The sequence below is a fragment of the Oryx dammah genome, unplaced genomic scaffold (genome assembly GCF_014754425.2).
Source record: "Oryx dammah isolate SB20612 unplaced genomic scaffold, SCBI_Odam_1.1 HiC_scaffold_22, whole genome shotgun sequence".
NCBI lineage: Eukaryota > Metazoa > Chordata > Mammalia > Artiodactyla > Bovidae > Oryx > Oryx dammah.
Window position 1 is genome coordinate 40,668,191 of NW_024070206.1, and position 16,761 is coordinate 40,684,951.

Consider the following 16,761-nt stretch of genomic DNA (forward strand, 5'->3'; position numbering starts at 1 on the left):
TACTGTCTGGCATTAGAACAGTACCCCTCCATGGTAGGTTCTGTTGGAGATAATTTTCTATGGGTATGAAAGTCATAATGCTAATCCTTATTTAACATTGTTCATCCAGAAATACACTTCTTTGTTATTACTCTTCTTGGTTATAATGCCCATTAGAGTTGAGATTTGGTGACAGATTTATGGAGAGAATCAAGAAATACTATAAGCAGCACATTGTTTCCAAATGTGAAAACTTTTGTGATATTTTCATTAATTATTTTGTTTGAAAGTTCACAGTACTGATTTGACTTCCTTTATTTTTACATTTATCTTAGGAGTGTTGTCTCTTTTTAATGGTAGTTTAGACTATTTCACATAACGAGTGAGGATTGCAAAGGAGGCCGGCATGTCTTTTTTGTTTTTTAATTATAGCATAAGAGTCACTGTCCCTGAAAATTTAAAATATAACATATCCCTTAATTTTTATTTATAGCTAAGTAGGCAAATGGCACCTCACTCCAGTACTCTTGCCTAGAAAATCCCCTGGACAGAGGAGCCTGGTAGGCTGCAGTTCATGGGGTCATGAAGAGTCGGACACGACTGAGCGACTTATGTTTCACTTTTTACTTTCATACATTGGAGAAGGAAATGGCAACCTACTCCAATGTTCTTGCCTGGAGAATCCCAGGGACCGGGGAGCCTGGTGGGCTGCTGTCTCTGGGGTCACATGGAGTCAGACACGACTGAAGTGACTTAGCAGCAGCAGCAGCAGGCAAAACATAAAGAAACATCTATACATCTTTAGAATTTACATATCTTTTTTCTCCTGTAATTTTGAACAAGGGGTAAAGTTGATGAAATTTAGAATTAATGTTTTTTGTTGAACTAAATCATGTTCTGTTCTGATTTTTTTTTAATGTAATTGTACAACTGAGTTGGTTATGAAAATGTTCCTTTTAAAAAGAGCTTTTGGGGAAGAATCTTTTGTTGTTGTTGTTGTAGGTATTAAAATAACATTTGCGGTTACTCTGGAGACTGTACTGGCTGGTCATGAAAACTGGGTAAATGCAGTTCATTGGCAGCCTTCATTTTACAAAGGTAGGAAGAAAAGCAAACACAAAGCCCTCATTTCAGTTAAGTCTGACTGATAGAATTTTAAGCCAATCAAATGAAGTAGAGGCTATTTTTGAGTGTAATTAGAAATCTCAGGGACTTCTCTTGTGGTCCAGTGGTTCAGAATCTGCCTGTCAGTGCAGGGGACACAGGTTCAATCCCTGGTCTGGAACTAACTTCCCACATGTCACAGGGCAACTAAGCCTGTGAACCACAACTGCTGAGCCCACATACCCTAGATCCCATGCTCTGCAACAAGAGAAGCCACTGCAATGAGGAGCCTGTCCACTACAACTCAAGAGAAGCCCCTGCTTGCTGCAACTCGAGGAAGCCCTAGCACAGCAGCGAAGAGGCAGTGTGCCACAATGAAGACTCAACCCAGCCAAAACAAACAAATAATTAAAAAAAAAAGAAATCTCAAGTATAAGACATTTTCATGTTGGCAAAGTATAATACTGTAACCCATTCAGCTAGCTCTTCAATTCCATTGAAAGTTGTATTTCTAAAAGGGAAAAAACTATGATTCCTGCTTTGATGCCAAAACTGCCATACAGCTTTTAACTTTTTATCTTTAAAGTTTTTATCTGGTCCTTGTGGGATTTAAGAGAAATTGACTTTCAAGCCAACTTCACTTGATCCTTTACCCTTAGAAATACATTGGTAATACCAAGCTACATCATTTATGACTAAGTAAAGATTTTCCTTCTTTCTTTTGCCCTTAACCTCTGTTGATGGAGTGATGATTGTGTGCACGTTCGAGTTGGCACTGAGGTGTAGAGCTGAGCGTGTCAGCAGCCCCGTTTTCTCTTCCCAGCCCCTTCCCCAAGACAAGAATAGAGAGCAGCAGTAATTAATGTTCAGGTAACACCATCCAGCTTTTATTATATTATGTCATATTTGCTGCAGTTTAAAAAGGATAAATTAGATATTATAGGACTTCCCTGGTGGTACAGTGGATCAGAATCTCCTGCTAGTGCAGGGGCCCTGGGTTTGATCTCAGGCATGGAATATTCCACATGCTGCAGACCAACTGAATCCGTGTGCCCCAACAGCTGAGCCCGCAAGCCACAACTGAGCCCACACACTGCAGCTACCAAAGTCCGTGTGCCTGGAGCCTGTGCTCCACAGCAAGAGAAGCCACCACCGTGAGAAGCCCTCGCTCCCCTGCTCGCCACAACTAGACAGAACCCGTGCAGCAACAGAGACCCAGCATAACCAAAAATAAATTAATTAAAATAAGAGATAAATTAGATATAGATATGGGAATCCCTGTAGTTTTTCCTGAACCCTTCCTCCTCCATCCTTCCCTTAAGGCTGAATTCAGTTATTCCCATGGACTTTTTATCCTTTTATACTACACATTTATGTAATCATAAACAAAACTGTTTTGTAGCTGTTAAAACGGTATCAATATGCATTTGCGCTTGTACAACCTGCCTTTTTAGCTTAATACACTCAGCTATATAGTACGGTACTATAATAAATGTATAATACTTTCACACAAATAATAAAACATCTTTAATCTTAGAGCATTTTACCTTGAAAAGTACAGTAGTGCAGTACAACAGCTGGCATACAGGGGCTGGCATCGAGTGATCAGGCAAGAAGAGTTACTGACGGGAGGAGGGAGAAGAGGTGGGAGATGGTAGAGCTGAAGGGCTGTCAAAAGATGAAGGCCAGGCTGCAGTTTCACCCAACACCTGATGTTGATGGCAAAGGATTGGTTCTTTACTGGATTCAGTTCTTGAAAAATGATCCAGTGATGTCTGGGTAGCAGCTCTTTTTTTCTTGACATAGATGACAAGGTCGCACTGGATTGCATTCTGAATGGCTGCTGCAGCCTTCGGGTACTGGCCTACGTTCAGGTCCTGTGCCTGAAAAACCAACAGTGCCTCCTCGAGTAAAGAAAATCCTCTTGCCTTTTCCTATGTCGTGAATCTCTTCAGTTCTTCAGTTTCTTTTTCCTCTCTTCTCTCTTCGTCCTTTCTGTGGGCCTCCCCATTCTTCAATGGAGGTCTTCATTAGAAAGTGCCTTGTATCGTACAGCAAGGAGTTCAGTGAAGTCGCCCTCTTGCAGATCTAGCTTAAAATAAAGATTCTGTACCACTGGACTCTATACAGTGCTGTAAAGTACACAAAAGCATGACCACTTGTAGAGGATGCATACAGGTGACAAATGCATGCTAGACACGTGAACTAACTTATGTGACTGGACATGGCGAACACACTTTGCCTCTATGAAAGTGTGCAATTTGAATTTTTTATTTAGAGGACTTACTGTAGTTTGGTTTTTTTCTTTAGATGGTATCCTACAACAGCCAATGAGATTGTTGTCTGCCTCAATGGATAAAACCATGATTCTCTGGGCTCCAGATGAAGAGTCAGGAGTTTGGCTAGAACAGGTAAAATGTGAATATTTAAGGAAAAGAAAAATGAGTACGTTAAGCAGTAAATCCCAAGTCTATGTTCCGAGAGCTACAGATGTTCACTCTTTGTGTATGTTAAATAAGTGAGACCATAATCTTTGGAATCAGTGGTTTCTGTTGTGAGAAATCGATTATGAATTGTTTTCTGTGTATTGTTGAGTAGGTTCGAGTAGGAGAAGTGGGTGGCAATACCCTGGGATTTTATGATTGCCAGTTCAATGAAGATGGCTCCATGATCATCGCTCATGCTTTCCACGGAGCGTTGCACCTTTGGAAACAGAATACTACCAACCCAGTAAGGAAAATGCTTTTAAATCATTTCTGATCAAATATAGTAAATCGTAAGTGAAACCTAGGGAAACAGTGTTGTTTTACCTCTAACACTCTTCAGAAACATAATGCTGCTGCTGCTACTGCTAAGTTGCATCAGTCGTGTCCGACTCTGTGCGACCCCATAGATGGAAGCCCACCAGGCTCCTCTGTCCCTGGGATTCTCCAGGCAAGAACACTGGAGTGGGTTACCATTTCCTTCTCCAATGCACGAAAGTGAAAAGTCAAAGTGAAGTCGCTCAGTCGTGTCCGACTCTTAGCGACCCCACGGACTGCAGCCCACCAGGCTCCTCCGTCCATAGGCTTTCCCAGGCAAGAGTACTGGAGTGGGGTGCCATTGCCTTCTCCTCAGAAACATAATAGAGGCATTTAAGTTCAGATTATGCCACTTTTTCTGTAGATGTTACTCTGTTGTAATACTAAGAAACTTATGCTTTTCTAAGAATAAAATTCAACTGTCTAACATTGTTGCAATATTAAAATTTGCATGTAGTTAAAATTTTTACATAAGTGAAGTTTAAACTGCATAAAATTAAAGCTCTCCCTTAAGCTATATACATTTTGAGATGAGAGTTTTTCCTAAAATGTTTAATTTCTTTGTCTTAGGTAAGATAACGTAATGTTATGTTTTCCTATTGGTTAGCTAGGTGCTCCACTGATAATTTGTTGAGTTGTTGAATGACTGACTGACATAAGGGCATTTAGAAGGACCTGTTATTTTATGATGGAATATATTAATGCTCTCAGGGGCTCTTGATACATGTAATTCTAAATGATCCTGCAAATATTGGGCTTTTCTAGATCTCTCTTACACTTTTTACTCTCTTGGAGAGGGATAGTCTTTCTCTAGGTAAGTATAATAGCTGCTTTACAGTATTATTCCAATCTCTTGCTTCCTAATTTGCTTCCGACCTGCTTCTCTGGGTCTGGGGAAATGGGATGACAAAAACAGTGTTAGGAGCATGTGGATCTTGGCCCCAGAACTTATTGCTATGTTTTTGAGGACATTACTGAACCTTTGTCTCAGATTACTCATCTGTAAAATATGGACAGTAATAACACCTACTGAGAGGGATATGGTTTCTGGTCCCATCACTTCATGGGAAATAGATGGGGAAACAGTGGAAACAGTGTCAGACTTTATTTTGGGGGGCTCCAAAATCACTGCAGATGGTGATTGCAGCAATGAAATTAAAAGACGCTTAATCCTTGGAAGAAAAGTTATGACCAACCTAAATAGCGTATTCAAAAGCAGAGACACTATTTGCCAACAAAGGTGCGTCTAGTCAAGGCTATGGTTTTTCCAGTGGTCATGTATGGATGTGAGAGTTGGACTGTGAAGAAGGCTGAGCACCGAAGAATTGATGCTCTTGAACTATGGTGTTGGAGAAGACTCTTGAGAGTCCCTTGGACTGCAAGGAGATCCAACCAGTCCATTCTAAAGGCGATCAGTCCTGGGTGTTCTTTGGAAGGAATGATGCTAAAGCTGTAACTCCAGTACTTTGGCCACCTCATGCAAAGAGTTGACTCATTGGAAAAGACTCTGATGCTGGGAGGGATTGGGGTCAGGAGGAAAAGGGGACGACAGAGGATGAGATGGCTGGATGGCATCACCGACTCGATGCATGTGGGTTTGGGTGAACTCCGGGAGTTGGTGATGGACAGGGAGGCCTGGCGTGCTGCATTTCATGGGGTCGCAAAGAGTTGGACATGACTAAGCGACTGAACTGAACTGAACTGAGAGGGATTTGGAGTTTTGCCAAGAGAACACAGTGCTCATAGCAAAGACCCTCTTCCAAGAGGACAAGAGAAGACTCTACACATGGACATCACCAGATGGTCAATACCGAAATCAGATTTATTATATTCTTTGCAGCCAAAGATGGAGAAGCTGTATACAGTCAGCAGAAACAAGACTGGGAGCTGACTGTGGCTCAGATCATGAACTCCTTATTGCCAAATTCAGACTTATATTGAAGAAAATAGGGAAAACCACTAGACCATTCAAGTATGACCTAAATCAACCCCTTACGATTATACAGTGGAAGTGACAAATAGATTCAAGGGATTAGATCTGATAGAGTGCCTGAACTATGGATGGAGGTTCATGACATTGTACAGAAGGCAGTGATCAAGACCATCCCCAAGAAAAAGAAATGCAAAAATGCAGAATGGTTGTCTGAGGAGGCCTTACAAATAGCTGTGAAAAGAAGAGAAGCAAAAAGTAAAGGAGAAAAGGAAAGATATACCCATTTGAACGCAGAGTCCCAAAGAATAGCAAAAAGAGATAAGAAAGCCTTCCTCAGTGATCAGTGCAAAGAAATAGAGGAAAAGAATAGAATGGGAAAGACTAGAGATCTCTTCAAGAAAATTAGATACCAAGGGAACATTTCATGCAAAGATAGGCACAATAAAGGACAGAAATGGTATGGACCTAACAGAAGCAGAAGATATTAAGAAGAGGTGGCAAGAATACACAGAAGAACTATACAAAAAAGATCTTCACGACCCAGATAATCATGATGGTGTGATCACTCACCTAGAGCCAGACATCCTGGAATGCGAAGTCAAGTGGGCCTTAGGAAACATCAATATGAACCAAGCTACTGGAGGTGATGGAATTCCAGTTGAGCTATTTCAAATCCTAAAAGATGATGCTGTGAAGGTGCTGCACTCAATACGCCAGCAAATTTGGAAAACTCAGCAGTGGCCACAGGACTGGAAAAGGTCAGTTTTCATTCCAATCCCAAAGAAAGGCAATGCCAGAGAACGCTCAAACTACCACACAATTGCACTCATCTCACACGCTAGTAAAGTAATACTCAAAATTCTCCAAGCCAGGCTTCAACAACATGTGAACCATGAACTTCCAGATGTTCAAGCTGGATTTAGAAAAGGCAGAGGAACTAGAGATCAAATTGCCAACATCCGCTGGATCATTGAAAAAGCAAGAGAGTTCCAGAAAAACATCTATTTCTGCTTTATTGACTATGCCAAAGCCTTTGATTGTGTGGACCACAACAAACTCTGGAAAATTCTGAAAGAGATGGAAATACCAGACCGCCTGACCTACCTCTTGAGAAATCTGTATACAGGTCAGGAAGCAACAGTTAGAACTGGACGTGGAATACTGGTTCCAAATTGGGAAAGGAGTATGTCAAGGCTGTATATTGTCACCCTGCTTATTTAACTTCTATGCAGAGTACATCATGAGAAATATCCATAATTACTGGGAGAAATATCAATAATTCTCACATATGCAGATGACACCACCCTTATGGCAGAAAGTGAAGAAGAACTAAAGAGCCTCTTGATGAAAATGAAAGAGAAGAGTGAAAAAGTTGGCTTGAAACTCAGCACTCAGAAAACTAAGATCATGGCATCAGGTCCTATCTCTTCATGGCAAATGGATGGGGAAACAGTGTAAACAGTGGGAGACTTTAATTTGGGGGCTCCAAAATCACTGGAGATGGTGACTGCTTGTTAAAAAGCAGACGTTACTTTGCCAAAAAAGGTCCTGTCTAGTCAAAGCTAGTTTTGTATGGGATGTGAGAGTTGGTCTATAAAGAAAGCTGAGTGCCGAAGAATTGATGCTTTTGAACTGTGGTGTTGGGGAAGACTCTTGAGAGTCCTTTGGACTGCATGGAGATCCAACCAGTCCATCTTAAAGGAAATCAGTCCTGCATATTCATTGGAAAAACTGATGCTGAAGGTGAAACTCCAATACTTTGGCCATACTGATGTGAAGAACATTTGAAAAGACCCTGATGCTGGGAAAGATTGAGGGCAGGAGGAGAAGGGGACAACAGAGGATGAGATGGTTGGATGGCATCATAGACTCAATGGACATGAGTTTGAGTAAGCTTTGGGAGTTGATGATGGACAGGGAGGCCTGGTGTGCTGCAGTCCATGGGGTCGCAGAGTCAGACACAACTGAGCAACTGAACTGAACTTTACTGAGGGGGATTTTATGATGCTAAAATGAGTTAATACTTATACAGTGTGAAAAGCAGGGCCTGACACATACTCGATACTATATATTCTAAATAAATAGATGAAAGAAGTCAGAACCTTTGAGCAGAATTGAGTCAGCAGAGTTTGAATGTGCGTCCAATGGCTTCCCTTACAAAGGAAAAATTCACGTATCCTGAGTGGTGCAATTGGTTAGTGCATGGTACTTATTTAGGTACAGATTCATGAATTTGCTTGACCTTTAGTTTGTGAGCTTTGTAATAGTTGTGTCATATAGAAGGATTTGAATTCTCAGTACATGCAGTGATTCACTTTTCCCCTTTGTATCTGCCATTTGGCATTGACCTTTAAGATTGTTTTTACTATTATATGAACCAGGGAATCATTATCTATGACACTTTCCAATAAGACTTTTTTAGGATAAATTTAATTTTGTTTTTAAGAGCTCTTTCGAGCCATATTTTATCTGGTCTTTGAGGGCCTTCATAAGAAAAAGCATTAGATGAGTAGGGAGGAACTCTACTACTCACACCAGAGGACAGAATTTCACTGTAGTTTTGCTTAAAACTTGATTTCAAATTTATAATAGTTTACCAAATATTTAGAGTATTTTTAATAGACTTTATTTATTAGAAAAATTTTAGATTTACAGGAAAAATTGAGCAGGAAATAGAGTTCCCATTTACCCCTGCCACCCAAGTATTGCATAGCTTCCTGCACTCTCCACATCCCACACATATTTGTTATAATCAAGGGCAATTTCTAAAAACAAATGCTGCCCTTCAGAGCTGTGTTGATAGTCAACAGTGCTGTACTTTTTTCTAAATCTTTTGGGAACTCCCATTAGTGCTAACTTTAGAGTCAATTTTCATATCACAGAAGAAATTAACAGCATTTCTTTGTTCCAGCCTGTTTATGTTTTTGGCCAGAAAATAATATGGCTTAACCACATTCATCAGCGTTGGCTTTGAATGACCTTTTAGCTATTTATATAAATTTAATTTTTCTCTAAAGTTCAAGTTTTACACCACTTGAGTTGTTCCAAAAGGTGCTCTGTGGACATTTTCTACGTTTCCTTTCATTATCGGATAAGGCAATGGCAACCCACTCCAGTACTCTTGCCTGGAAAATTCCACGGACAGAGGAACCTGGTATGCTGCAGTCCATGGGGTCGCTAAGAGTCGGACACGACTGAGCGACTTCACTTTGACTTTTCACTTTCATGCATTGGAGAAGGAAATGGCAACCCACTCCAGTGTTCTTGCCTGGAGAATCCCAGGGACGGGGAAGCCTGGTGGGCTGCCGTCTATGAGGTCGCACAGAGTTGGACATGACTGAAGCGACGTAGCAGCAGCAGCATTTCATTATTTGTTTTACTGGTTACTGGTGCCGGCTCCCTCAGGAGGTAGACTAACTAGGTTTGACTTAACCTCTGTCCTCTACACCTGCAGCTTTCTACTTAACAAAGAGAGTTGGTCAGGCATACACTCAGAATCTACAGACTCGTGTTACCCAGTACTCTTTATTATTTAGTTTGACATTAAATACTTGTGTGTTACTGACACCTAGTATGTGCCAGTGTTGTATAAATATAGATTCATCTGACTATCATAATGACTGTAGGAGCTAGGTAGCTCTTTTACAGTAGAGTTAATTGAGGCACAGAAAGATTGGGTAATGTCTGGGTTCCAGGAGGCATTAACAAATGACAAATGGAGGGGACTTCCCCAAGGAAACTGCTTTGAAGGACATAACACGTATTTGAATGTTTAAGTTCTAATCTACTTGACTGAAAAACAGATCCTGTTACTGTGAATTTCCATCTTTTTTACTTAACTTTTCACCTTGTTTGGGAGCCACGGTCTTTCCCATATCAGACCTGAGGGCTGAAGGCATTATCAGACTTAATTTTGAACGAAAATACATTGATTATTTTGATGTATCATGAACACTTTTGTTGCAGAAAGAGTGGACTCCAGAGATTGTTATTTCAGGACACTTTGATGGTGTCCAAGACCTAACATGGGATCCAGAAGGAGAATTTATCATCACTGTTGGTACTGACCAGACAACTCGACTTTTTGCTCCTTGGAAGAGAAAAGACCAGTCACAGGTAAAACATCTTCCTTCTTGATGGATCCATTTGAAAAGAACATCGCTGAGCTCATGAAGAGAGGGGCAGCAACATTAGCCATTAGGGAAATGCAAATTAAAATGATGAGATGCCACTGCACACCCTCTGGGATATCTGAGGTATAAAATACTGACAGTGGCAAGTGGTAGTAGGTTGCAGAGAGACTGGAACTTTCATACATTGCCAGTGGGAATGCAAAATGTTATAGCTACCCTGGAAAATAGGTTTCTTAAAAACTGAAGCATTCCAAAGAAGGCATACAGATGGCCAGTAGATTTGTGAACAGATGCTCAACACTAACCATCAGGGAACTGCAACTCAGAACCACAGTGAGATACTCCCTTTCATCTCTCAGAGTGGCTGTGATCAAATAGATAACAAACAGCAAATAGTATCAAGGATGTGGAGAAAAGAAGCCCTCCTGCCCTGTTGGTAGGATTGTAAATTGTAGCAGTGCTATGGAAAATGGAGTGGAGTTTCCTCAAAAAATTAAAAATAGAACTACCCCATGATCTAGGAATTTCATTTCTGGGTATTTATTTAAAGAAAACAACACTAATTTGAAAAGATACATCCACCCCCATGTTTATTGAAGCATTATTTACAATACATGTGTTTATTTAATGTAATTATTGTAAATAATTACATTATTAACAATAGCCAAGATATGGAAGCAGCTAAATATCTATTGATAGATAAATAAAGAAGACATGGTATATATACAATGGAATATTAGCCATTAAAAAATGAAGTCTTAAATATGTATATAACTGAGTCACTTTGCTGTATAGTAGAAATTAACACAACCTTTTAAATTATACTTCAGTGAAATTAAAAAGTAAAAAAAAATTTTAAAGAGGAAAGTAAAGTCTTGCCATTTATAATAAAATAGATGAATCTAGAGGATACTGCACTAAGTGATACGAGTTAGATGGAGAAAGACAATGTGATGTATATGTGTAATCTAAAGAATAGATGAACAATCAAAGTGGGAACAAACTTGTCAAATCACTATGTTGTACACTGTGTTGAAACTAACATAATATTACATATTTCAACTGTATTTCAGTAAAAAATTTAAGCATACATGTATTCTTTATAATTCAAACAATTAAAATGTTAGTTGCCAACATGTGTTTACTTTAGTTCCACAAAAAAGTTCTCTTATACCTTGTAATTTTAGTTTTAATTCATTAGGAAACACTGTCAGATCTGCAGTAAAAGCTAATTTCTAATATCATATAGTGTCACTTAATAGTGGTTGAGCCCAGTTTTTGTTGAAGAAACTTTTCAGTCTTGGCCCTAAACTTTCAAAAACCACAATAAAACTTTACCACTGATAAATCATTGAACTGTGCTATACTACAAAGTATACGCAGTTTCTGATAAAAATTCGTGAAACTGACTGTGGGTCAGACTGTGAGTGCTAATAAAATTTTGGCATTTCTGCTTTAGCAGCATTTTGGTAGATTAAAATTAATAGAGAGCATTGGCAGCACACTGTAGTCAAGCAAAAAAGGCAAATGATTTTGGAGTGGTTTTCTGTGACTCTTGGTAATTTGCTACCAATATTACTCAGTTGTTGTTTACTCATGATCCTTTAAAAAAAAAAAATCAGTAAATCAGACTTTATCCAAAATGTGAAATTCTATCCTTTGAAAGATGCTATCAGGAAAATTAAAAGATGAGTCACAAGCTAGGAGAAGATATTTACAAAACACAAATCTGATAAAGGATTTTTATCTAGAGTCTATAAAGAACTTTTTAGAACTTAGTAAAAACAAAAACAATCCAGTAAAAAAGAGGGGGGTGGGGAATGGGGCAAAAGATATTTCTCTGAAGATGATATATGAATGGAAAATAAGAACAGGAAGATTTCAGTACCATTAGTCATTAGGGAATGCACATTAAAGCAACAATGAGATACCATTACACTGCCGTTAGAATAATGTTGAAAGGCTGCCTTGCACAAGTGCTGATGAGGGTGTGCACAGCTGTATCTTTCTTACACTGCTAGTGGGATTGTAAAATGTATACGCACTTTGGGAAATAATTTGACAGTTTATTAAAAGTTATACAATCATCATTCAATGATCATACCCATAAGAAGTGTTTACTCAAGAGAAATAGGAGCATATATTCATACAGAAACTTGTACATGAAAGTTCATGACTGTTTTCTCAGTAAGACAGCTGGAAACAACCCAGATATCTGAGTAGGTGAGTGGATCAACAATTTGTGGTATAGCCATACAAAAGGAATACTACTCAGCAAGAAAAAGTATTGAACTGTTTATAACAACATGGATGAATCTGCCCCATGATCACATTTTCATGGCATAATGAATGATTTTATGTCTGATACTTTGTTTGTTGAAAAGAATTCAGTTTTTGAAATATGTGATCTTCTTTTTTTAAATCTTTTTTGGCACCCAGGTGACTTGGCATGAAATTGCAAGGCCTCAGATACATGGATATGACCTTAAATGTTTGGCAATGATCAATAGGTTTCAGTTTGTGTCTGGAGCAGATGAAAAAGTTCTTCGAGTATTTTCTGCACCTCGGAATTTTGTGGAAAATTTTTGTGCCATTACGGGTCAGTCACTGAATCATGTGCTCTGTAATGTGAGTATTCCCCTAAGTGTTTTAACTAGATCTCGCCACTTCATATAACATTTTAAAGAAGTTTTACTTAAGGCTGTATATGGAGAGTATGGGTAGAAAGGAAGTCAAATCATTTTATCATTGGCTTGATAAATTTTTGAGTATACTATACAGGCAGTAATTTAAATATTAGTATAATAAATTTTATAACAGATAAGCCCAAGACACTGTAAAGAATTAAAATATTAAATTAAGATACAAATACTATGTATATTCACTGTGTTTGGTAACTGTGATAAAACACAATGGGTTACATTTTCAAGGAGATGATCGTCTTGATGTAGATTAGGGGTGGGGGCAACGGAGCTCATGTACTTAAAATTGTTAGATAAAACCAGTTAATTGCTGAATCTTGTGTTGGCTAAAGTAATAGTCATAGAAGGAAGTGTCACTGTAATAATGAGAAAATGGGGCTTCATTTGAATTTTGAAAGGGGTAAGTTTTTATTAATGTTCATTTTTACCCTCTTTCTCCAAAAAATTTGAGCACTTATAAAAATACATAGGTTATAAAAATTATCAAGTAACCAGTTTTGAAGGAAGGGAAAGCAAGTAGCCAGGTATTAGTGTTACACAGAAATGCATGTCATACAGTCATTTGCAGTCCTTAGAGTTGGGTCACAAATTTGCTTCTGAGCTTGAGAAGGGTAGGTACACTTTTAATAGGCAGAAGGAAGGCGAGAAAGAGAGCAGTGGAGTGGTCAGAGCTGCTTGAATGAAAAGTGTTATCAAGGGACATGGAGAACTGGGGAAAGGTCTAATGGTAGAGGACCTGGGAGGCAGACATAGTTGAGACTCTGGTACTGATGATGGGTCCTGAACAAAGGAAGTGATGAAATGCGCTTTGTGGGGACGAGTGATGTGGGAACAGGATACCTTTGAGCTCAGAGACTTTGAAGGCAGGGATGTTAGCACCAGTCTGGGAGGAAAACAGAATCATTTTAAAAGAAATGTCCAGTTGCACTTCCTAGAGTGTCCCATGGACACCTCTGGCCACAGGCTGTCTTAGTTAGGTAAAGAAAAGGAAAGATCCTGTTACATAGTTTCTAATGCTAATAGACAGTAGAACAAGATCAAAAGAGGGGCCTGGATTGTGGTCATGAGACCGAGCCTGGTGTGGAGGGCTGGTTGGTTTGAGGATCTAACAATTCTAGGGATTGAAATGTGGAGGTGGGATTTCATGAGAGGTTAGTCCCTAGTATGTATTCAGTTCTGTGTCCCAAGATAAGGGATCCTGTAGACTGGAAAGCCACTTGCTGCTTTTTATATTTTTTTCCCATATTAAATATTGGGATATGTAGGAATGCCTCTTATTTTGCTCTTTTCCATGGTGTTTCATTTTCTTTGTTTCTAAAATAAAGCATCCTGTGTCTCAGGTAACCAGTGTTGGTGAGTTTAAATTCCCATTGCTCATGTTTGTGTTCAGTTCCATCAATACAAAGTTTAGATTTTAAGAAATGCTGTTAGCTTATGGACATGGGCCAATTTTGATGGTTAGTATTTGTTTCACTTGTAATAACTTAATTGATATGCAGCATATAAACAGATTCAGTTCAGTTGCTCAGTCGTGTGGTGGTGTCAACTCTTTGCGACCCCATGAATTGCGGCACGCCAGGCCTCCCTGTCCATCACCGACTCCCGGAGTTCACTCAGACTCACGTCCATCGAGTCAGTGATGCCATCCAGCCATCTCATCCTCTGTCGTCCCCTCTCCTCCTGCCCCCAATCCCTCCCAGCATCAGAGTCTTTTCCAATGAGTCAACTTCTCGCATGAGGTGGCCAAAGTACTGGAGTTTCAGCTCTAGCATCATTCCTTCCAAAGAAATCCCAGGGCTGATCTCCTTCAGAATGAACTGGTTGGATCTCCTTGCAGTCCGAGGGACTCTCAAGAGTCTTCTCCAGCACCACAGTTCAAGAGCATCAATTCTTTGGTGCTCAGCTTTCTTCACAGTCTGACTCTCACATCCATACATGACCACTGGAAAAACCATAGCCTTGACTAGAAGGACCTTTGTTGGCAAAGTAATGTCTCTGCTTTTCAAAATGCTATCTAGGTAGGTCATAACTTTTCTTCCAAGGAGTAAGCATCTTTTAATTTCATGGCTGCAGTCACCATCTGCAGTGATTTTGGAGCCCCCCAAAATAAAGTCTGACACTGTTTCCACTGTTTCCCCATCTATTTCCCATGAAGTGATGGGACCAGATGCCATGATCTTCGTTTTCTGAATGTTGAGCTTTAAGCCAACTTTTTCACTCTCCACTTTCACTTTCATCAAGAGGCTTTTGAGTTCCTCTTCACTTTCTGCCATAAGGGTGGTGTCATCTACATATCTGAGGTGATTAATGTATCTCCCGGCAATCTTGATTCCAGCTTGTACTTCTTGCAGCCCAGCGTTTCTCATGATGTACTCTGCATATAAGTTAAATAAGCATTGCCACTTTAAAGAGTACTCTGTTAAAAAGTTTTAAAATACTCAAAATTTTAAGTATGTTTAATGAAAATACTATGACAGTGGCTTCCTGGGGAACATGTTTGCATGAGCATCACCAGGGATGTACCCATGAGACTCTCTTGAAAATAAAGGTTCAAGCCTTCTGTTTTCAGCCCACTCTTCACTAGAAGCCATCACAGCGCTTTCCTTGTCAAACCCTGAAACCCACTGAACTGTGAGGGTTCAGTGAGCTTGTGGATGAGAGGATACCCAACTTTATGGATTGGGTGGGGGCTGAGGCTGGGGTTAGCTGGAGCCTGTCTGCTGGAGAATGAATGCTTAGCATTTCATCTCTTGGTTCAGAAAATGGAAGTCTGGGTAGATAACCCTCAGTGTAAGTGGTCTTTATACTGCTTCTCAGCATTAATGAGCATAGCATTTTTTTTTTTTTTTCCACAGTGCCTGAGGTAACAGTATCTTTTTAGCATTTAAGACATGTCTCACATTTTTTATTCCAGCAAGACGGTGATCTTCCAGAAGGAGCTACTGTTCCTGCTTTGGGATTATCCAATAAAGCTGTCTTTCAGGGTAAGACTGAGTTCATCTCCAGAATTGCTGAACCTATAATGGTACTTACCACCTAGTTACACACTTGTATAACGTGTACCAGGGTTCATTACAGGTGATTTCTCTTTTTATAGATCACAGTACAGGCATCTGTGCTCTCTGTCAGATATTTCATGGTAACTATTCTGTGTACCCTTGCACACCCTGAAATAGGTGCTGCTTTTACAAAGTGTGCTTCATGGAGCACTTACAAGCACAGATACTGGTGTGGGTTGCCTGAAAAACGCGTTCCACAGTTTATAAAAAGTTTGGGAACTATTCGGTCAAAGGAAAATGAAGGAATTTTTATGAAATTGACCACAGCGCATATGGAAAATACCGGAGTAGTGGAAATACCCTTGGCTTTGCAATCACGTGAATACAGTTACCCTCCCTTGAAGTGCCGCCACTTTCTCACTGGTGGCCTTAACATTGGGATGTGTGTAGGAGACACAAAGATGGGACCACGTTCATGATGTTGATGTTTCTTTTAAACTAGGAGATATGGCTTCTCAGCATTCTGATGAAGAGGAGCTGTTAAATAGTGCTGGTTTTGAGTATCACCAGGTGGCCTTCCAACCCTCCTTACTTACTGGTAAGAAAAGGCAAAAGTATGATTTACTAGAATCATTAGTACATATAGTGTGGTATCTGTCACCGGTGACCTAAATATGTGCTTCAGAATTCACTTGCATGAAAATAGAAAAATTAACTGCAACACTGTAAATTTATTATAGAACCTCCCACTGAGGACCATCTGCTGCAAAATACTTTGTGGCCTGAAGTTCAAAAACTGTAAGTTAAACTATATTTAGCTGTTTGGTCTGATTCTATCCTAACTTGTGATATTTTTCCCCCCACAATTTGATTTTCTCCTTTGCTTTCCTCTTAGCTACAATCCCCCACCCCCAGATCTAAAGATCTCTTGGTAGCCTTCATAAGGGGTGAGAATCAAACTTTACTTAGATTTTTAGAATGCTGTGTATTATAGTTACTAGGTTTGTTGGTTTTGATTTTTTAAAGTAGAGAGGCATAGCACCATTTTTTTTTTAACTATTACTCTTTTTTTTTTTTTTTTCCTGTAGTGGTTCCCTATTCAAACCTTTC

General features: G+C 39.5%; 1 protein-coding gene across 1 annotated transcript in view; it reads left to right on the forward strand.

The window, feature by feature from the left end:
• Positions 1–16,761, forward strand: part of ELP2 (elongator acetyltransferase complex subunit 2) — a 53,043-nt gene that overhangs the window by 21,495 nt on the left and 14,787 nt on the right. The window contains exons 9-16 of the mRNA XM_040264872.1: positions 982–1,077; positions 3,394–3,494; positions 3,682–3,813; positions 9,784–9,933; positions 12,390–12,578; positions 15,567–15,636; positions 16,154–16,249; positions 16,392–16,449. Of these exons, the coding sequence (XP_040120806.1) occupies positions 982–1,077; positions 3,394–3,494; positions 3,682–3,813; positions 9,784–9,933; positions 12,390–12,578; positions 15,567–15,636; positions 16,154–16,249; positions 16,392–16,449 (892 nt within the window). The remainder of the gene's footprint in view (positions 1–981; positions 1,078–3,393; positions 3,495–3,681; positions 3,814–9,783; positions 9,934–12,389; positions 12,579–15,566; positions 15,637–16,153; positions 16,250–16,391; positions 16,450–16,761) is intronic.